Source organism: Callorhinus ursinus, unplaced genomic scaffold (assembly GCF_003265705.2).
Source record: "Callorhinus ursinus isolate GAN/ISIS: 27379988/994484 unplaced genomic scaffold, GSC_fseal_2.0 scaffold39, whole genome shotgun sequence".
Classification (NCBI taxonomy): Eukaryota; Metazoa; Chordata; class Mammalia; order Carnivora; family Otariidae; genus Callorhinus; species Callorhinus ursinus.
Window position 1 is genome coordinate 2,154,800 of NW_027397101.1, and position 22,360 is coordinate 2,177,159.

The following is a 22,360-nucleotide window of genomic DNA, read 5'->3' on the forward strand; positions in this document are numbered from 1 at the left end:
TTGAGATTGTATTCATCTAGTGATGATCATTTAATATTTTGTAGGGCCATACGGAGACATTTATGATGAGTTTTTGATATACATTTACTTTCTATTAATTCTTATAATTAACAAAGAAGAATGCAGGTTTGCATTTTAGTTGTGTATATCCAATAGATTAGAGTCTCTGGGTGTCTAGTGAGCTGCTTGTGTCCTTGTGAGCAAGGCGAGGGATGCTTCTTATGGTCTTTTCCCTTGGAGAAACGTAGATAGGAATCCAAGGATTAAATCAATTTTGCGCATTAAACAGTTATATTCTAGAGAAATAGAATAGCTTTGGCCTTACTCTTGTGCCTGGCCCCAATTAAGGCCAGAAAACTTCCTAATGGTGTGTATTTTTTTCTTTAGTTAGGGGGAGAAACCCCAAATCTTGTCACTTTGGGATCAGCCCTAATAAGGATTATTTTTGTCTGTTAATTCATTTGTAGAATGAAACAAGCCACACACAGGGCTCCTTAAGGATAACTAACATTTCATCTGATGACAGTGGAAAGCAAATCTCCTGTGTGGCAGAAAATCTTGTAGGAGAAGACCAAGATTCTGTGAACCTCACTGTACATTGTACGTAATCAGACGGGCATATGTTTCTAATAGCGAATGATCGTGGACACACGTGCATTTGTCATTGTGGCCCTCTGGGTGCTGCTTAAGTGTGTCAAGAAAAAAAAGTGTGTGCAGTGTTTTGTGTATATTTTTTCAAGAAATATCAGTGTTCTATTTCTGCGAATCTCTCTTACACATGCGTGTCGTCCTTTTAAGCTGTCTTTTTGATCTTAAGCTTGTCTTCTTGTGCCTTCTGCTTTTTTTTTTTTTTTTGAGAGAACCCATCTTGATCTGGTTTTTAGATCCTTTTGTTAATCAGTTTTCGTTTAAATTCTGATAAACCAGTTTCTAAAATCTTTTTCTCTATAAAAGCACTATGAAGATTTAAAGTTATGTCACCTAAAGTACTGGGCTGGCTATTCACAAACACCCAAGTGTGCCACTGATGCAATAAAACCTCATTAGCTTGACATCAGGTTTCTGTGGGAAGGTTGGTGGAGTACTACTTAAATGATCGAAAATTATGATCACCTGCAGAAAACTTTTATTATAACGGTTTAAATTTCTGTATATATTGAAATGAAGATACAGGCTATTAAAGCTTCTTAAGCGTATGTGCATTATTTTCCAGTATTATAAATAACACAACACATATCTTAACATTCCAGGTTGTAGCGTTCCATGCAAATGTGTATTCAGTAAAAATCCCTTATACTTTGCGCATCATTCCGAATTCTGAGCTGGTATGGTATAAATTAATGAGGTTTTACTGTGTCTGGGTCAGGATGTGGGTGAGAAAACCACAAGCGGGCACGTGTGTATGTATGAATACACATTACACACATGTAGACACATGGTGTCGATATGCTGGTTAGTGTTCACCTGCGGCACACATTCCGTATGCGATTGTTGGGGTGCATGACTGCAGTCACCAACTGTAATCCTTTGTCACTGTCAGCACTACCTCTGTGCCCAGTAGGTACTGGACTTAAAATTTCTCATCATTTCGAGACACCCAGAAGCCTGAAATCAATGTTATCCCCAAACATATGCAACCAGCTTCCAACTTTATGTCCTTAAGTCAACACATCACCAAAAGCTCTTTTGAGCATGGTGGAAGGATTAAGTGGGTCCTGGGCATGGGGGCCTGGGCTGGTGGGAGGAAGGTAAGTTTTGTCCCTACCCCACTGGGGTCCTTGTATTTGTAACACAGACCTACAAATCAGGACGCTCAAATTCAAAATCTTCTCACTTAATATCTATGGTGGCCGCCATGGTCTGAAGAATTGACCTTATCTATCAAAATCCAGATAAAGAATAAAAGGAATAAATGGTAAAGAGTTTTAACAACTGAGATAGCTTTGGTAGTGACTCCGGCCAAAATGTATTTGTTAGCAGGCTGTAATCCCCCCCCCAATCCCACCCCCCAATTTGTGTAATGAACACGTATAACAGGAAGCAGGGTCAGGAGGGAAGGGCTTCTGGGTTAGAGATCAGGAGACCTGGATCCCTGTTCCAGATCTGCCTTGCTCACTAGACTTGATCAAGTCATTTAACCTCACTGGACTTGGGTTTCCTGACCTGAAAAACAATGCTATTAGGTCTCTGGGGTATTTTGCAGTCGTCGATTGTGTCGTTATCAAAGTCAGACCACATTAAAATAAACAATTATGAGGGACTTTAAATACCTTCTCTCGGGATAAGTACTCTGTTTAAAGATGCTATTTAAGTGTTTGTTTCCCCAAAGCATAAAGTGCTTTATTTTTAAAGTTTAAGTAATCTCTAGTTTGTTTGTCTAGGTTTGGATAGAACCCCAGACATTTAAAAAGGATCAAAACATTGGCTTCTGAAATCTAGCAAAAATGGAGTGTGCTGTAATGAAATGCTTTTTTGTTGTTGTTGTTGTTCAGGGATTTATTTATTTGAGAGAGAGAGAGAGTGAGCAGGGGGAGGGGCAGAGGGAGAGAGAGAGAATCTTCAGCAGATTCCCTGCTAAGTGCAGAGTCCAATGCAGGGCTCAATCTCATGACTCTGAGATCATGACCTGAGAGCCACCCAGGCACCCCGAAATGTGATGCTTTTAAAGAGCATTTACTATTGGCAATCGGCAAAAAGTACCAATTGATCATACTTTATAATGATCAATCTGCATTGGTAGGAGCATTCACGGCCTTGGTCATTTTGATGTGTTTTAGATAAGTGATGTGAGATCCAGGCTTCCAGCAAGATTTCCAAAGTCACTTTTGTCAATATTTGTGTTGTTTAATGAAGGACCGTAAATTAAAAACAGTGGCCCTCAGCATTTTGGTGATGAATCTACATAATATCAAGGCGTATTTATTCGAAACCAAAGTTGACTTCAATTGAACCCCTTCTGCTGTCAGAAATCTCTGCGATCTATTTGGAGCCAGTTCTCACACTGAATAGATTTGAAAAATGACTCTGATTCATGGGTCTTAAGTATAGGGAAAGGAGTCTCTTTGAAGCTCTCTGTAGGGAGTTCAATCAGCCTTGATGATGATTCAAAATATTGATGGATTCCAGAGTTGCTGGTCCTGTATTTTCTTAACCAAATGGTTGTTGAATAAAATCCCCTATTGATACACAGAAATCTGGAGATGGGGAGAATTCTGAGTATTCTGGTGCTATTAACTCTCTCTTTTTCAATTTAGTTGCTCCAACTATCACATTTCTCGAATCTCCAACCTCAGACCACCACTGGTGCATTCCATTCACTGTGAAAGGCAACCCCAAACCAGCGCTTCAGTGGTTCTATAACGGGGCCATATTGAATGAGTCCAAATACATCTGTACTAAAATCCATGTTACCAATCACACGGAGTACCATGGCTGCCTCCAGCTGGATAATCCCACTCACATGAACAATGGGGACTACAAGTTAGTAGCCAAGAATGAGTATGGGAAGGATGAGAAACAGATTTCTGCTCACTTCATGGGCTGGCCTGGAATCGATGATGGTGAGTACCTGATGCTTTTGCATCTGGGGAGAGGATAGCACATGTCACTCAACTGTTGACAAAATGGTGCCTACAATAAACCACCCCCAGACCCAGTGGCTTAAAACACCATTATTTAGTCTTGCTTGTGGGTCAGCTGGGCAATTTTGTTCCGTGTGTCTATTCTGGGGTACAGGTGAAGAAGCAGCAGGTACAAAGGAGATCTGCTTCTTAGTAGCAAGTGTAGATGGCAAGAGGGCAACTAGAAATAGGCTCAGCTTCTCGGGGACTAGCTTCAGTAGTGGCACGTCGTCTCTTCAGGCTGTGTACTACTGGCCAACGGAAGCCACAGGGCCAAAGCCAAGTCCAAGGGCAGGGACTCATGCTCCCAAGGAGGTGTTGGGGGGAGGGATGAATCATTTTAAACAATAGTCTGATGCACGCATTATTTTTATATCAAGTGTTAAATGATGTTTGGTACCCATAATGGTGAAACCCATGCAAAACTATGGGCAATGAACAGTATTTGGTTAGCTCATGAGCTAGTGAAGATGTGTTTCCTAGACCCTTATCCACTTGGAGTTCAGAATCCTGCCGTCCCACCATGGATGAGAAAGCAGAGTCCTGGAATGTGTGGTTTGCCCGGGTAGAGTGCAGGCATTCTTCTATCGGACCTTGAGTTGTCTTTCTAGGAGTGGTAACCGTTCCCCTCTGAATGACGGTTTGGACTGCGCAAAGGATGGCTGGCCATCAGGAGTCCATTTTGTGGCCAGCAGGAGAATTCCAGTGCGAGCCCCCGTAATGACAGGGATTGCTGTCATGCCTTTATCTGCTTCAGATACTGCTGTTCGGCAGAGTATTCTTACTTGCTGGATCTTGTTGCCCAGATACCTGATAACATGGTGGAGGCTGAGGCCTGTTTGGACGTTGGGACCTGGACATGAGTAGAACTTGCTGTAATAGCTCTGAGTTAATCACAGCCACACAAAGATGGCTTGGCAGAGGAAAGAGAAGATGGAAACTTGGAGGCCTGGGCAGCGTGAACTTGGGGGCAGCCCCGTGGACAGAGATGATGCTCGTGAAGCCACCTTCAGCCAATAGTGGGAGTGCAGTTGTTCCATTACACAATAAACCTCTCCATGACCCTGGTATTTATTAAATAGCTTTTTTTAAAATAATTTTTTATTGTTATGTTAATCACCATACATTACTTCATTAGTTTTTGATGTAGTGTTCCATGATTCATTGTTTGTGCATAACACCCAGTGCTCCATGCAGAATGTGCCCTCTTTAATACCCACCACCAGGCTAACCCATCCCCCACCCCCCTCCCCTCTAGAAACCTCAGTTTGTTTTTCAGAGTCCATCGTCTCTAATGGTTCGTCTCCCCCTCTGACTTACTCCCCTTCATTCTTCCCCTCCTGCTATCTTCTTCTTCTTCTTTTTTTCTTAACGTATATTGCATTATTTATTTCAGAAGTACAGATCTGTGATTTATCAGTCTTGTACAATTCACAGCGCTTACCATAGCACATACACTCCCCAATGTCTATCACCCAGCCACCCCATCCCTCCCACCCCCCACCACTCCAGCACCCTCAGTTTGTTTCCTGAGATTAAGAATTCCTCATATCAGTGAGGTCATATGATACATGTCTTTCTCTGATTGACTTATTTCACTCAGCATAACACCCTCCAGTTGCATCCACGTCGTTGCAAATGCCAAGATCTTTTGATGGCTGCATAATATTCCATTGTGTATATATACCACCACTTCTTTATCCATTCATCTGTCGATGGACATCTTGGCTCTATCCACAGTTTGGCTATTGTGGACATTGCTGCTATAAACATTGGGGTGCACGTACCCCTTCGGATCCCTGCATTTGTATCTTTGTGGTAAATACCCAGTAGTGCAATTGCTGGATCGTATGGTAGCTCTATTTTCAACTGTTTGAGGAACCTCCATACTGTTTTCCAGAGTGGTTGCACCAGCTTGCATTCCCACCAACAGTGTAGGAGGCTTCCCCTTTCTCTGCATCCCCGCCAACATCTGTCGTTTCCTGACTTGTTCATTTTAGCCATTCTGACGGGTGTGAGGTGGTATCTCATTGAGGTTTTGATTTGGATTTCCCTGATGCCGAGCGATGTTGAGCACTTTTTCGTGTGTCTGTTGGCCATTTGGATGTCTTCTTTAGAAAAATGTCTCTTCATATCTTCTGCCCATTTCTTGATTGGATGATTTGTTCTTTGGGTGTTGACTTTGATAAGTTCTTTATAGATTTTGGATACTAGCCCTTTATCTGATATGTCATTTGCAAATATTTTCTCCCATTCTGTCGGTTGTCTTTTGGTTTTGTGGAATGCTTCTTTTGCTGTGCAAAAGCTTTTTATCTTGATGAAATCCCAATAGTTCATTTCTGCCCTGGCTTCCCTTGCCTTTGGTGATGTTTCTAGGAAGAAGTTGCTGCGGCTGAGGTTGAAGAGGTTGCTGCCTGTGTTCTCCTTTAGGATTTGGATGGACTCCTGTCTCACGTTTAGGTCTTTCAACCATTTGGAGTCTATTTTTGTGTGTGGTGTAAGGAAATGGTCCAGTTTCATTCTTCTGCATGTGGCTGTGCAGTTTTCCCAACACCATTTGTTGAAGAGACTGTCTTCTTTCCATTGGACATTCTTTCCTGCTTTGTCAAAGATGAGTTGACCATAGAGTTGAGGGTCCATTTCTGGACTCTCCATTCTGTTCCATTGATCTATGGGTCTGTTTTTGTGCCAGTACCATACTGTCTTGATGATGACAGCTTTGTAATAGAGCTGGAAGTCTGGAATTGTGATGCCACCAGCTTTGCTTTTCTTTTTCAAGATTCCTCTGGCTATTCGGGGTCTCCTCTGGTTCCATACAAATTTAAGGATTATTTGTTCCATTTCTTTGCAAAAAGTGGATGGTATTTTGATGGGGATTGCATTGAATGTGTAGATTGCTCTAGGTAGCATTGACATCTTCACAATGTTTGTTCTTCCAATCCATGAGCATGGAACGTTTTTCCATTTCTTTGTGTCTTCTTCAGTTTCTTTCATGAGTATTTTATAGTTTTCTGAGTACAGATCCTTTGCCTCTTTGGTTAAATTTATTCCTAGGTATCTTATGGTTTTGGGTGCAATTGTAAATGGGATCGACTCCTTGATTTGTCTCTCTTCTGTCTTGTTGGTATATAGGAATGCCACTGATTTCTGTGCATTGATTTTATATCCTGCTACTTTACTGAATTCCTGTATGAGTTCTAGCAGTTTTGGGGTGGAGTCTTTTGAGTTTTCCACATACAGTATCATATCATCTGCAAAGAGTGTGAGTTTGACTTCCTCTTTGCCGATTTGGATGCCTTTATTTCTTTTTGTTGTCTGATTGCTGTGGCTAAGACTTCTAATACTATGTTGAATAGCAGTGGTGAGAGTGGACATCCCTGCCGCATTCCTGACCTTAGGGGAAAAGCTCTCAGCTTTTCCCCATTGAGAATAATATTCGCTGTAGGTTTTTCATAGATGGCTTTTATGATACTGAGGTATGTACCCTCTATCCCTATACTCTGAAGAGTTTTGACCAAGAAAGGATGCTGTACTTTGTCAAATGCTTTTTCTGCATCTATTGAGAGGATCATATGATTCTTGTTCTTTCTTTTGTCAAGGTATTCTATCACGTTGATTGATTTGCGGATTTTGAACCAGCCTTGCAGCCCAGGGATAAATCCCACTTGGTTGTGGTGAATAATCCTTTTAATGTACTGTTGGATCCTATTGGCTAGTATTTTGGTGAGAATTTTTGCATCCATTTTCATCAAGGATATTGGTCTGTAATTTTCCTTTTTGATGGGGTCTTTGCCTGGTTTTGGGATCAAGGTAATGGTGGCCTCATAAAATGAGTTTGGAAGTTTTCCTTCCATTTCTATTTTTTGGAACAATTTCAGGAGAACAGGTATTAATTCTTCTTTAAGTGTTTGATGGAATTCCCCTGGGAAGCCATCTGGCCCTGGGCTTTTGTTTGTTGGGAGATTTTTGATGACTGCTTCAATTTCCTTAGTGGTTATAGGTCTGTTCAGGTTTTCTGTTTCTTCCTGGTTCAATTTTGGTAGTTGATACATCTCTAGGAATGCACCCATTTCTTCCAGGTTATCTAATTTGCTGGCATAGAGTTGCTCATAGTATGTTCTTATAATTGTTTGTATTTCTTTGGTGTTGGTTGTGATCTCTTCTCTTTCATTCATAATTTTGTTGATTTGGGTCATTTTTCTTTTTGATAAGTGTGGCCAGGGGTTTATCAATCTTGTTAATTCTTTCAAAGAACCAGCCCCTAGTTTCGTTGATCTGTTCTACTGTTCTTTTGGTTTCTATTTCATTGATTTCTGCTCTGATCTTTATTATTTCTCTTCTCCTGCTGGGTTTAGGCTTCATTTGCTGTTCTTTCTCCAGCTCCTTTAGGTGTAGGGTTAGGTTGCGTATTTGAGACCTTCTTATTTCTTGAGAAAGGCTTGTATTGCTATGTACTTCCGCTCAGGACTGCCTTTGCTGTATCCCAAAGATTTTGAACAGTTGTGTTTTCATTTTTATTGGTTTCCATGAATTTTTTTAATTCTTCTTTAATTTCCTGGTTGACCCATTCATTCTTTAGTAGGATGCTCTTTAGCCTCCATGTATTTGAGTTCTTTCCGACTTTCCTCTTGTGGTTGAGTTCTAGTTTCAAAGCATTGTGGTCTGAAAATATGCAGGGAATGATCCCAATCTTTTGGTACCGGTTGAGACCTAATTTGTGACCTAGGATGTGATCAATTCTGGAGAATGTTCCATGGGCACTAGAGAAGAATGTGTATTCCGTTGCTTTGGGATGGAATGTTCTGAATATGTCTGTGAAGTCCATTTGGTCCAGTGTGTCATTTAAAGTTTTTATTTCCTTGTTGATCTTTTGCTTAGATGATCTGTCCATTTCAGTCGGGGGGGGTGTTAAAGTCCCCCACTATTATTGTATTTTTGTTAGTGTGTTTCTTTGCTTTTGTTATTAATTGCCTTATATAATTGGCTGCTCCCATGTTAGGGGCATAGATATTTACAATTGTTAGATCTTCTTGTTGGATAGACCCTTTAAGTAGGATATAGTGTCCTTCTTCATCTCTTATTATAGTCTTTGTTTTAAAATCTAATTTGTCTGATAGAAGGATTACCACCCCAGCTTTCTTTTGGTGTCCATTAGCATGGTAAATCGTTTTCCACCCCCTCACTTTCAATCTGGGGGTGTCTTTGGGTCTAAAATGAGTCTCTTGCAGACAGCATATTGATGGTTCTTGTTTTTTAATCCAATCTGATAGCCTGTGTCTTTTGATTGGTGCATTGAGCCCATTTACATTCAGGGTAACTATTGAAAGGTATGAATTTAGTGCCATTGTATTGCCTGTAAGGTGACTGTTACTGTATATTGTCTGTGTTCCTTTCTGATCTATGCTGCTTTTAGGCTCTCTCTTTTCTTAGAGGACCCCTTGCAAGATTTCTTGTAGGGCTGGTTTCGTGTTTGCAAATTCCTTTAGTTTTTGTTTGTCCTGGAAGCTTTTTATCTCTCCTTCAATTTTCAATGACATCCTAGCTGGATATAGTATTCTTGGCTGCATATTTTTCTCGTTTATTGCTCTGAAGATATCATGCCAGTCCTTTCTGGCCTGCCAGGTCTCTGTGGATAGGTTTGTTGCCAATCTAATGTTTCTACCATTGTAGGTTACATATCTCTTCTCCCGAGCTGCTTTCAGGATTTTCTCTTTGTCTCTGAGACTCGTAAGTTTTACTATTAGATGTCGGGGTGTTGACCTATTTTTATTGATTTTGAGAGGGGTTCTTTGTGCCTCCTGGATTTTGATGCCTGTTTCCTTCCCCACATTATGGACGTTCTCTGCTATTATTTGCTCCACTATACCTTCTGCCCCTCTCTCTCTTTCTTCTTCTTCTGGGATCCCAATTATTCTAATGTTTTGTCTTATCGTATCGCTTATCTCTCGAATTCTGCCCTCGTGATCCTGTAGTTGTTTATCTCTCTTTTTCTCAGCCTCTTTATTTTCCATCATTTGGTCTTCTATATCGCTGATTCTCTCTTCTGCCTCATTTATCCTAGCAGTTAGTGGCCCCATTTTTAATTGCACCTCATTAATAGCCTTTTTGATTTCGACTTGGTTAGATTTTAGTTCTTTTATTTCTCCAGAAAGGGTTTCTCTAATAACTTCCACACTTTTTTCAAGCCCAGCTAGTATCTTTAAAGTCATGATTCTGAACTCTAGGTCTGACATCATACCAATGTCCGTATTGAGTAGGTCCCTGGTAGACAGTAGTACCTTTTATTCTTTTTGTTGAGGTGATTTTTTCCGATTTGTCATTTTGTCCAGAGGAGAATAGATGAATGAGAGAACAGAATGCTAACAGGTTAACAACGTCTCCAGCAAATATACTGTATACAAATCAGAAAAGACCTGAAACCAGGGGACAAGAAAGGGAAAGAAAGAAGAAAGAGAAATAAAAAGGAAAAAGAAAAAGATAAAAACAAACAAAAACAGAACAGAACAAAACAAAAAAAACAGAATATGATCAAGTATGATCAGGCTAGTGCATAGATCAGTGGTACACACTAGATTTTGGGTGTATTTTGGTCTGTTAGAAGAAAGTGCCTGCTAAAATTTTAAAGGAAGAAAGACTTATATATGTACAAAATAAGGGTTGATACAATGAAGGGATGGAAGGTGACTGTAGAGATGAAAATTATAAAAGATTTTATAAAAGGAATTGATAAGTTGTTTTTAAAAAGAAAGAAGAAGATTTAAAAAAAAAGAAGAAAAAAAAAGGGAGAGAATGTGATCAGGCAGGAGACTAGAACAAAGCCATACACTAGTGATTTAGGGTATATTTTGATCTGTTAGAAGAAACTGTATCTCAATTTTAAAGAGAGAACAACTTATATATATATGCCAAAAATAAGGGTAACTACTATGAAGGGATAAAAATATGACTCTAAAAATGAAAAATAAAAAATGTTTTTTTAAAAAAGGGATTGATAAGATGTTGGTTGAAAAAGGGAAAAAGAAAAATTCAAAAAAAAAAGTTAAAAAAATTAACTTTGAAAAACTAATGAATTATGGTAAAAAAGCCATGAATTCTATGTGCAGTATTCCCCTAGTGCTGGAGTTCTCCCGTTCTCCTTGATCGGTAAACTTGGTCTTGGCTGGCTGTTCGTGCTGATCTTCTGGGGAAGGGGCCTGTTGCCGTGGTTCCCAAATGTCTTTGCTGGAGGCAGAATTGCCCCGCCCTTGTGAGTCTGGGCTAAGGAAGCTGCTCGGGTTTGCTCTCAGGAGCTTTTGTTCCCTGCAAGCTCTCGGTACAGCTTTGGAGGACCAGGGTGAAAATGGTGGCCTCCCAGTCTCCGCCTGGAGGAGCCGAGAACTCGGGGCCCCGCTCCTCAGTGTGCCCCCAGAGAAAAGCAGTCACTCCCGTCTCCCCGGTCTCCAGCCGCACTCCGTGCTCACCCGGCCTGTGACCGAGCGTTGCTATCTCTGGCACCTGACCCCCGTGTGGAGTCTCCAAACCTAGCAGATCCCTGCCGTGCGTTCCTGCACTGCTCCTCCAGGGGGAGGAAGGGTAGTCTCCCCGGCTCTGCCGCTTGTTGGGTCCCTGCTGGAGGAGCAGTGGCCCGACTGGGCCGCGGATCACAGTTTATGGCAACCCCGAGCTGAGAGCCCGCGCCTCGGCTCCGTCTCTGCAGCCGCTTCCCCGCTCCGATACCTGGGAGCTCTGCTGCACTCAGGCACCCCCGGTCTTTCTGTGACCCCGAGGGTCCTGAGACCACACTGTCCCGGGAGGATTCCACCCCCCGCTTAACCACTGGAGCACCGTCCCTCACTGGAGCCAACTTCTAAAAGTTCCGATTTTGTGCTCCGCGGCTCTAGCACTTGCCAGAAGCGGCCGACGGAGGCCCCCTCCCCGCCGTCTATCCTCCAGAATATCGCCTTGGATTCACTTCTCTGCACGTCCTACCTTCCAGAAAGTGGTCGCTTTTCTCTTCAGAGTGTTGTTACTATTCTTATCTTCCATCTCCTGTTGAGTTCGTAGGTGTTCAGAATGGTTTGATCCCTATTCAGCTAAATTCCTGAGACCAGATGAAATCCAGGTCTCCTACTCCTCTGCCATCTTGCTCCGCCCCTATTAAATAGCTTTTTAAATGCACAAGCTTCCTTAGCGTGTTCAAAGCGCTATTTGAATTATGTGAGTTGATTTACAAACAGCCTTGCAGGAGCACATAAAACAAGCTATGTTTGGACACCTTACCCAGGCTACCCCTGGCAGTTGTCTGTTCCATTAAATCTTCCTCTTCATTGAGAGTTTAGCTGCTTGGCTCCAGTTGCTGCAGTAAATCTCTAGATTACTGTGTTTCCTCCTGCACGTTTCGGGGGGTACAGCCTTAGCGTTAAATCCAGACTGCCTGGGGACAACCGGTTTATGTATGTTTTTAAATACACGTTTTATCTGTGAAAGATTTTAGATGTACGTGAGAGTTGCAAAGACAACATGGGGTCCCCAGACACCCCTCACCCGGTAGTCACTCTTGACAACGTCTCGCATTACTGTGGTTGCCTTTGTCAAAGGGAAGAAACTGACATCGGCACATTACTATTAACTAAACTTCAGACTTTATTTGAATTTTGTCAGCAGCTACCTTTTGAAACCGTTGGGGGTGAACTTGATTCAGGGTGAGGGTCTGGCATTGGAAAGTTTTAGAAGTGGTCTTTGTGCTTTGATCAATACTCGGTCTTGCTAGGGTAAAGCCGCTGGCTTCTATTTAACACAGGGGTCGATGTATTTTCTTTTGAACATTTCTGTGTGGTGCCAATATTTGGTAGAGCTCAGCTCCTCTTATCCACGTGGCCTCATTTTTATCGATTGCTTTTGTTAGTTTTAACTTAGCTAATGAGAGGAAAGAATTGATTTCTGGTATAAGAATCCCTTGGAGTCACCCACATATTCCCTTTAAAGGAAATAATCATCTCTCAAAAATAAAAGTCAAGGTTAATTTTATAAAGACGTCTGTTCTTTCCTTCTTCTTGTTCGTTTGTTTTTATCAAGTCTTTGAAATATAAATATCTGCTTTTAGAAAGGACGATTTTTTTCCCCCTTTAAGTATTTACTCAAGGACCAGCTATCAGGGAGTAATAAATGAAAGTAGAAATAAAAGAGACTTGGCCCAGGGTGATAGTGGATATAAATGGCCCTCGTGGGCCATAAACCAGTGTGACCAATTAGAGATTGACCTCACTTGGCTTGTGTGATAGAATCTTTGGTATTTATGAGATTTGTAGCCACAGCATACAGATAATGGCCTTTTCAAGAATTGTTTCCTTTCCCTCTTGCCCTCCTTTAAAACTAAAGAAAAATAAACAAATAGCAAATATATATATGTGTGTGTATATATATATGTGTGTGTATATATATATATATATATATATATATATATTTCCCTGCTGGTCTAAAGTTTACAAGTTTAGGATGACAGGTCAAATGTGGGTTTATATTCCTTCAGTATTTCTGTTGTTGTCGCATAGTAATTGGTAAGAAGTTTAGCTCTTACAAATCTTTTTGATAAGTCGTTTCAGCTACTTATTTTTTGATGAGATGCTTTTTTTTTGTTTTGTTTTGTTTTTGGATTGCAAGTTTCCTGGCTTGTGAGGAAGCAGGCGGCCTGGGATGGGTGAAGTGGGTTGCTTTTCCACATGTGGCCAGGAGAATTAAAATGGCGGCTCTGATGTCCTCAGAGTGTGCCTTCCTCCTTCAGCTCAGAACTGAGATTTTTATGGGATAGTCACCTTGTGTAGGACACCTTGGTGTCTATTTGTAGGTAGAAAATGAAGTGTGCTGAAAGAAATGAAAACAGAAATAAAAACAAAGAAACAGAAAGTCCCTCAAACAAAAGTTCGTGAGCTTTCTGGTGAAGGAGATGGCTTTTCATACCACATGGTGGGGAAGACACTCTGCTGCTTTCTGCTTCGAGCAGAGAGACCTGGGGCCAGCACCAGCCAGGTCAAGAGGGTACCATCCACAGGGTGTGAGTGTGTGAGGCCATTGGTGGAGAACCCTGTACAGCATCTCTCAAGAGTGCTGGGACCTCGCAGACTCTGACACCAGACCCAGCCAGGGTGCTAATGAGGACGGACAGGTGTGATCAGACCTTTCGATGTCAGCAGGGCCCCAGACACCAAGCCAGTGCCTTCCCATCTGTTCATCACTGGCAGCCTGGCTGGTGAGCGAGAACGGGAGGGGAGACTTTCCCAAACTCCAGACGCCAGATTGATCATTTTGGATCCCATGTTCAGAACTGAACTCGGCTCTGGTCAGTTTTGGGTCACATTTAAAACACAAAACTCAACTTTTAGCTTCCAAACGAAATTTAGAGAACCGTAGCATTTATCTTTCCAGCACCCTGAGGAGTGTAGGTTGTAACAATCAAACTAATTTTATTTCGTTGCTGTTTTCCATTGTCCCTGGAACATTTATTCATTAGGAATAATCTTCTCTGGCCCCTGAACGCCAGTGCCCTGCTCCTTGTCTCCTTGTTGTGCATTAAAATCAACTGGGGAGTTTTAATTGTGATTTCCTTAGTTAGCACACATTTCTAGGGCCCACCTCTAGCAACTCTGATTCGGTGGCTCCTGGATGAGGCTTAGGCTTCGGCATTTTCTATTTTTAAGATCCCTGGTGACTCCAGTGTGCGCCCAAAGGTGAGCATCCCCAGTCTGGATGAGACCTCTGACCCAAGCAAGACTTTTCTGCTCCTTGTTGAGTAACAGACAATCCTTTGGTCACATTAGGTTGGAGACAAAAGTCTCAATGGAAAAATAGCATGTCTTGTCTGAGTTAGAAATCAAAACTCTGGACTTCATTTAAGGGCCAGTTTCCTCTCCTCTGCTGGTCGTGCCTGGCAGGATGTGGGTGGGGACTGGAGCTGGCTAAGGAGAGTTCGGGCCCTCTGTTGCCCAAGTAGAAGGGAGGGGCCCAAGCACGTGTGCTCGCTGGTGACTTTGTCTCTTGGGACCTGGGTGTGTTCAGTGCTGATTTGCAAACCTTCCTCCTGGATAGCTTTATGGGATCTTGGCAGTTCCTCTCTCTGTGGGCCCCTCTCCTGCAGTTCCATGACAGTGAGCAAACTGGTCTCCATTGCAACTGGTGGAAGCATCTCCTTCCTCAGCACCCAGGAACGTGGCTTGTGTTGCCGAGGTCCCTCTGCCCCTCCAAGGGGCTGTGGATTAGGACAGACTTTCTCTCAGGCTGCCTCCGTCGGGTCCACAGGGAGCCCTTGTGGTCCCTCATCCTGACACCTCTGGGCTTATGGGTTGAACTCAAATGCCACCTGTGTCCCGCCACCACAGGTTGCTTTAGGCTTCTCTGGCTGGAGGCAAGCACTTGTCCTCAGAGCCTTCTGCTGGCGGCGAACTCAGTCTGGGTTCTCAGTGCTGCTGTGGAGGCCCCATGGCTACGTTGAAACTTCCACAGAAGTCCCATATAAGCACCTTCTGTCTTCTTTGGGACCTCTGGAAGTCACAGTGTGAAGCCAGGGTTTCAAATGACATGGATCCAGCTCTAGCCTTGGCGGGCACTGAGAGTATAATCACCAACGTACCCATTCCTCACCTCCCTTTGTGGCCATGAGGGAGGAACTTTCTGCCCAGAACCGCTTTTCTGTGGGCAATGCTTTGTCCTCCTTATCCAGAGGCTCGGGCGCACCCAGAGAAGACCTCAGGACTCTTGACTACATGAACTTTCTAGACTTGGGGCTCTAATGAGAAAACTAAGTCACAGTTGGGTTCCTGGAGAGGGTGGGTAAACATAAGCTCCTTCTGGTATCCAAGCTCCTTCCCCTCCCCTCCTCATTTGGAATGGGCTCAAATGTATGCCACTTGGGGACAAAACATCTCCCGCCCTTACCCCTAACCTTTGTCATGGTCACTGCTAGAGAGTACTCGCCCCCCTCAGGACTTGGGTATTTTTAGGTTTGCTCTATGTTTCATTGTAAAGTTGCCATCCTCTATGCCCACTGAGGTTTTGACTTTGGTCAGAGTTCTCATGGACTTATAAATTAGGGCTTCTCAAACTTTAACGAGTGTAACTGTCCTGGAGATCCTGCTAAAATGCTGATTCTGATGCCATGGATTTGGGGAAGGGTCTCAGATGCTGCATTTCTGACCAGCTCCCAGCTGATGCTGATGCTGCAGGTCCCGGACCACACTTTGAGTAGTGAGGATCGTTCCCTTCTGCCCTGTAGAACCTGGGGGAAGCCACTGGAAGAACAGCGTAGGCATCTGCCAAGATGGCAGCACTGACTTCTTGCGGATATCAACAAGTAACAATGACAAAAATGCAGAATAGCTTGTGCACAGAGATACACTCTAATTGGGTTTGGCAAAAAGTAGGATGGATTCAATATGTGACTTAAGGAGGCTTAGGGAGAGTGGATAAAGTAGAGCCCTCGTAGAGCACACACATAGGAAGCACAGGGCTCTCTGGTGAGGCTCCAAAAATTCTGCTTAGAGGCCAGAAATAAGACTTACCTGAGATGACAGTGATCCACTAGGTGGCTGTCATTGGCCTTCAGTCCTACATCCAGAAAAGCCCTCTTGTGAACTCAGAAGTGTGAGTGGAGACTGAGTGGAGGTTAGAAGTGGTGAGCATGTCTTTTCAAGCAGAATGGTAAGCAGAAATTAATGACAGAGACATTACTTGTGAGTGTAGTCAGGAAGAAACCCGGGGCCTTTGCTAGCATCTTTGGATCAGATAGCACGAGTTTCAAGAATTTTCAATGTCCGGTATTTCTATAATTGTGAACACGCTGATGGTTTAAGGGTAGGTTCTTTTACTGAAATCTCACCCAAGTGATTAATACTTTAGCCTTGCCACGAACCTAGCTGGAGCACTGGGTGATAAAATACCCGTGCTCTAAAGCTTCCCATTCTTCAGGCAGTACATAAAGAGTCTCTCTATGGCCCACTCATTCAGGAAGACTGTCACAGCTCAAGAATGCTCATTCACACAAGCAGTGGGAGTTAGTGACTTACGCTTCCTAATTCGGGAGCATTTGTCTCCTATGCAAAATGTGCGTTGGGAACAAACTATAAATATTGGAAGAGTTTTCCCTACAGCTTCTCATTCGTGCTGTTTTATCAAAAGATTCATGACGTCTGGATGAACTAGAGCTCTCTGCAGCACTTAGAATTGCCCTTAAACTGGCAGATTTAGATTTGGTGTACTTAGGCCAAAGAATGTAGGGAGAGGAAATTTCTCCAAATGTTACACATTAAGAAAATATAAAGCCCCCCACGACTTGGCTCCTTGGCCGTTTGTCAGGACCCGTTTCTTGTCCTGGGAGTGAAAGGAAAGAAAGTTCGACTTGCTTTTCTGCCTTAAATAACCGGTTTGGCTATAGGCTCATAATAATCATGATAATTAAGATTTATACTTAAATAGTTCTTTATGTCTCAAGAGTACTCATGTTAATTAATTATGCTTCCCGAAGCTCCTGATGAGTTGCCAGAGCAAATGCTGTTGTCCTCTCCTGAGGTATGGAACGTTCCTTTGTCACGGGAAAAGTGAAGCGCGCCCCCCACCCCCCATGCTGCATAGCATGTTAGTGGTTCAGCCAAAAATGAAACCCAGACATCTGAACCCCCCAGTGTTTTGGGGCCCTGAGCTCAGCCTGCCATTCAGAAAAGGAAGAGAAGGATCTGGAAATCAGAAGGAGGGACTGCTATGAGTTAGGCAACAGTGTTGACAAACCAAGGACAATTGATTTGAAAAGAATGGATCTTTTGCGGTTTCTTTTTTTTTTAAGATTTTATTTATTTATTTGAGAGAGAGAGAGAGAGAGAATGAGAGATAGAGAGCACGAGAGGGAAGAGGGTCAGAGGGAGAAGCAGACTCCCCACCGAGCAGGGAGCCCGATGTGGGACTCGATCCCGGGACCCCAGGATCATGACCTGAGCCGAAGGCAGTCGCTTAACCAACTGAGCCACCCAGGTGCCCTCTTTTGCGGTTTCTTTATCAAATGGGATTCTTTGAAATATTTTTCACGATCACACTAAACAGAGTCTGGAAATAGAATTGAGAGAGAAGTCTTTTTTTTTTTTTTAGGGCATTAGAGACTAAAAGCTGAAAGGAAAGAAGCAGATGTGTCTTCTGGCCTTCACCATCATTTTTATCCATTCAGCAGGATGGAAAGGGAACCCTCCCACCTTCCCACAGGTTTTCTTTATCCCTTAACTGTAGAGTCTTACAGTTAAAACGTCATGGAGTTTTACTCATGAAGCCTGGGCAGAGTCCGAAGATGTACTCATGAGCTGTAACAGCTTAGAATAGGGAAGCTAGAGTCGTCCCTTTAAAGGCATTTAGCATGGAGATCAGAGGACAGTGAAGTGCTTTGGTCTGATTTGTTGGGGAGAAAGGACTTTATGATCGATGTTTAGCAACCTGAATGCCCGAAGGTCTGTCTTTTGGAGGTGCAGACGTTCCGTGAGCGATCCAGAGCCTTGTTAGGAGCGCGTGGGTGGCCATGTATGGTGTGCGCTGTTTCCACGGGGAGCGTGTCTGGCTGTGTTCTGCACCTGTTAGTCCTGGTCCCTAAATTCCTGACAACATGCCCGAAGTTCAGAACAGAGCACAAGTGTATGTAGCACCTGCCAACGCTCGACGCACTCTTCAGAAAACAGAGTTGGAACATGAGACAAGCAACAATTTGTGCTTGGCAGGCACCTTCCTCGGGTTGGGGAGGAGCTGCTGCTTCTGGACTGGAGCGAGCTGGGGGGGTTGGTTGCTGCTTGTTTGGAATGGAGTGGGGTTGACGGAGTTCCCGGGTTTTCAGATTTTCTTCCAGAAATTTCCATATTTTATTCCGGTGGTTTTCAACATGGAGCTTTAGGGTTTGATACCACCTCCTGCTGCCTAAATCTGAGACTTCTTGCTTGGTGAGCTACTGGGATGGTATTCAAGAAAGCACAGCTCTGCTCACATCCCCCTTACAAGCGCATCGCTCCTTTATCTTTCATTCATTCTCTTTTTGTTGGCTTTTCCCTCATAGTCAGTGTTTGTCTCTCCTCGCCCACCTTTTCGTCCTAAATATCTCAAACAGGCGTTTCTACCTGTAGCAAGTAATGATATGTAATGAACATATTTAAACTAAGTGAAAGGAACCAGTTAGAAATTAGACTTAAGAATCACAGGATATTTTCACAATATGACCATTGCCAGAGGTCTGAAAAGGAAGGGGTGACTTTGTCTCCTGTCTGCATTTAACGTGATGTTAATAACTACCTTACTGTTGGAGTATAAACACCACGGGAGGTTAGCTTGACCGAGAAGTTGCTAGAAGCAAAATACCGTGTTCGATGAGCTGGGCTTAGCTGGAGTACTGTGACCCTTGTTTGTCATAAACTTTAGGTCTGTGCGTCCTCCCACGAGGCGTTTCTTTATTGCAGTTGAGTTGGCCCTCCTCAGACATAGTATTGTATGGTCGGGGGGGCAAATAAAGAGCACCTTATTGTTCTTCCCGCGTTGTCTTTCTGTGAGTTTCATAATCTCGCACTAGATTTGAGTCTTTCAGACCATGGAAGTCAAGTGACGATTCTCCGCATACATTTGAGAAAATGAAGTTAGGAAAATGTAGTACTTTTCGGAAAGTGTAGATGTGACCTAGTGGTTTTGCTGGTGAACTTGGTAGGAAAGGCATGCACCGACAGAAGTTGTAAGTCTGGAAAAAGACGAGTTTTCCAGATTATGGGCTAACCTACTTACTTTTGATTCCCATCCCAAATCCTTTTTCTATACATGACATTTGCTGCATTGAACTGATTCGACGTTCATGTTGTTCCCGGGTGCCTTGCGTGAGTAATACGTTTAGGTGTTACCTTTCTGTGACGAGGTCGGTTACACCTGTACATCGGTCATATTCACTGCAGCCCTTCCTGTATGTGGTTTAGATAAATCTGGCTCTAAATCCTCAGCCTTTTTACTTTTTTATGGGATTGCATGTGTAAAGGCAGGAGGCGACTGTGTGTGGGGTCCCTCGGGGCTTGAGGACAAATCAGGGTGACTGACTAGTCCTAGTTTCACACTAAAAGTCCTATGTCTGGGGAAAGCCCTCATTCCTGGACAAACTGCAAGGATTTTCCTGGGACTATCCCAGTTTTAAAACTTAAAGTTCACTGTCTCAGAAATGCCCTGGGTCGTAGGCAGCCAACCTAGTACAAATCAAAGTCTGTATACTTATATCCAAATACTTAAAAAATATTAATCAAGTTAATGAATTGCTAAATAAAATAGGTTCTGTCTTCCTACCTTGGCATACATATGTGTGTAGTGACCAGAAAGGCTGGGTTTGAGGATCTAATTCTCCCAGATTCTTGGAGTTCCATGCTGGAAGGTAGTGGTTTTGGTAGAGCTGGTTCCTGGCCATACCACCTGCCCTGTGCCTCTGAAACTATATGGCAAGAGGTACATGAGAGGCAGTGAGCCGGCATGTGGACACCCCAGCTCACCTGCCCTTGCTCAACGCTCCCCTGTCCCTTGCGTCTTGGGTCAGAAGGTGCTCACTCATACCAGTGGTGTGGCCACCTGTGGGCTGACAGATGTAGGGAAAAGGCTAGTTAGTCCTAGGAAATGTGTTTGGGGGGAGGTGTAGGGAAGGAAATGTGAGTCCTGGGTCCTGGATCCTGGAGCGAGGTCTAGAAGTGGAGTGTGGACTCTGGTGGGAAGGTACCCTTGCAGATGCAGACTTGTATATTGAGGGCACAGTGAGGAGGGGACCAGAGTGGGATCTTGTAAAGTAATGGATTACTGAGAAGTTCAAAGAATGACTTGCTCACTTGGGGTTACAGAACCTTTCCTTCAGTAGAGGTAGGAAATCCTCACAGGGATAGGACACCCACTTGGTCCAGGGACTTTGCAAAGGGAAAGGATTTCAGCAGGTGGGTGTGTGCTCTGCATATGACGTCACCAGGGCTGCCACTGGGATTTCACGCTGCTTTATCCACTGAATTTATCCCTCAAACTGCAAGACAGCCTTCAAGGCCCTTCTCAAGAATAACACATCCACTACAAATAATCCTGATAATATGTATTAGCATATTATAACTCAAGACTACTTTAAAATGGTGTTTGGGATAATAAAACTCAAAATACTATGAAATATACTAGAATCGGTGACTTTGCATGAATTGACACAGGGCCATTTCGTATAGCAGCACAGGTTGTGCACTGCACAATTTCAGGTGGTGTCATTCACATAGACTACAGTCTAAACGGCGCCCCAGTTAGCATGGAATGCTTAGCAGTTTGCAGCATCCTTGAATCAATGTACCTAACCATCTACTTAATGTTTCCCCTGCTGAAATAGATATTCTATTAGTTGAAATGTGTTAAAATTCTGATTTGAACATTAAGGCCATTTTTATTTGGCTCTTCATGTAAACTACCTTTGATAGGGAATACATGAACAGAAAATTGGCTCTAGTTTCCCTTTATCTTAGATGATATTTTTCTGCTGAAGGGTTTAGAAGTGAAATGAGAGCTGAATAAGCTTTACAGTTTACAAGTAGGTAAGTGAAGGCTAAACGCATAGGAAGTAGCTTTGGAAATTTATTTTGTAATCACACAAATGTTATATCAAATTTTATTTTATTTCCAAGTAGGCTTTCATATAGAGACCCGGTTAGTTCTGATTGGAGAGTAAGTATCAGATGGTTTTGTCCCCAGTTCTTGTTGATGATGATTTAAAAAAATTAAAAAAGTTTTTGCAAATTTTCATGAGAATATTTCAAAACAGAGTATTCTGATCATCTTGGTGACTAAAGAATCATTCCCCACCCCCCCCAATTAAGTGGATATACTTTTGCATTTGTCTCTGACATAACATTTATGTGTAACCTCTTATACATAAATCATTTCAATAGAGAAAGTACATTTATTTTTCTGTGTTGTATTAAGGCAGAAGAAAGGGTTCGTTTATTCAACCTTGGCAACCCCCCTCTGAACACCAAGTGGAGAGCAAAATTGGGCATTAGATATCATTATTCGGGCTGGTTAATAATGTGTTTGTGAAAGCAAGTAGACCTGCCAAAGTACACTTTGAAAGTAATACCCAAGCCATCAGAGGTTTTATCTTTTGTTGTTTAAAGTGGTATGGAGATAATCTGTCTCTAGAATAAAAGTACCAGGATTGCAGTTAAAATGGCCAACTGTGTACTAGAAATAGTCGTAATGCATTGATTGCTGAAGTTTTCCCAGCTATAAAGTGATGTGTAATTTCTCCTCATTCATTTCTTTTCTTTGGAAGGGGTGGAGGTTTGGGGACTGGGGAGGGAAACAGTTCACATGAAGCAAACCAAGAATTTCAGGTTTCATGTTCCTGTTCTGTAAAACAAACTATAAACCTATAAAACCTTCAATATATATGTAACTCACTTTAGTAGGGATACTTAGTATTAATTCTGAATGCATACTTACAAATCTTTGCTTTGTTTTGCCTTTTAGGTGCCAACCCAAATTATCCTGATGTAATTTATGAAGGTAGCTATCATGTTGTCTTTATTTTGTATTTTTTTCAAAATGTTTGTCTAAAATGAAACAAATCAACTAAAAGGGGACCTTTAAGCTCAGTTAAATATACGCTTTAAGCATTACATGGGCCACAATAATATTTCAAAAATCATTCAATATTGATGGCTGTTTTCCCTTGATATTTACAGTGCTTGTAAATAGCATTTTCTCTCTCA

General features: G+C 42.7%; 1 protein-coding gene across 7 annotated transcripts in view; it reads left to right on the forward strand.

The window, feature by feature from the left end:
• NTRK2 (neurotrophic receptor tyrosine kinase 2) overlaps nt 1-22,360 on the forward strand; it is a 328,863-nt gene that overhangs the window by 48,022 nt on the left and 258,481 nt on the right. For all 7 annotated transcript variants that reach the window (XM_073880676.1, XM_073880674.1, XM_073880675.1 and 4 more), the window contains exons 10-12: nt 468-600; nt 3,255-3,560; nt 22,119-22,154. In XM_073880676.1, coding sequence (XP_073736777.1) covers nt 468-600; nt 3,255-3,560; nt 22,119-22,154 — 475 coding nt within the window. The remainder of the gene's footprint in view (nt 1-467; nt 601-3,254; nt 3,561-22,118; nt 22,155-22,360) is intronic.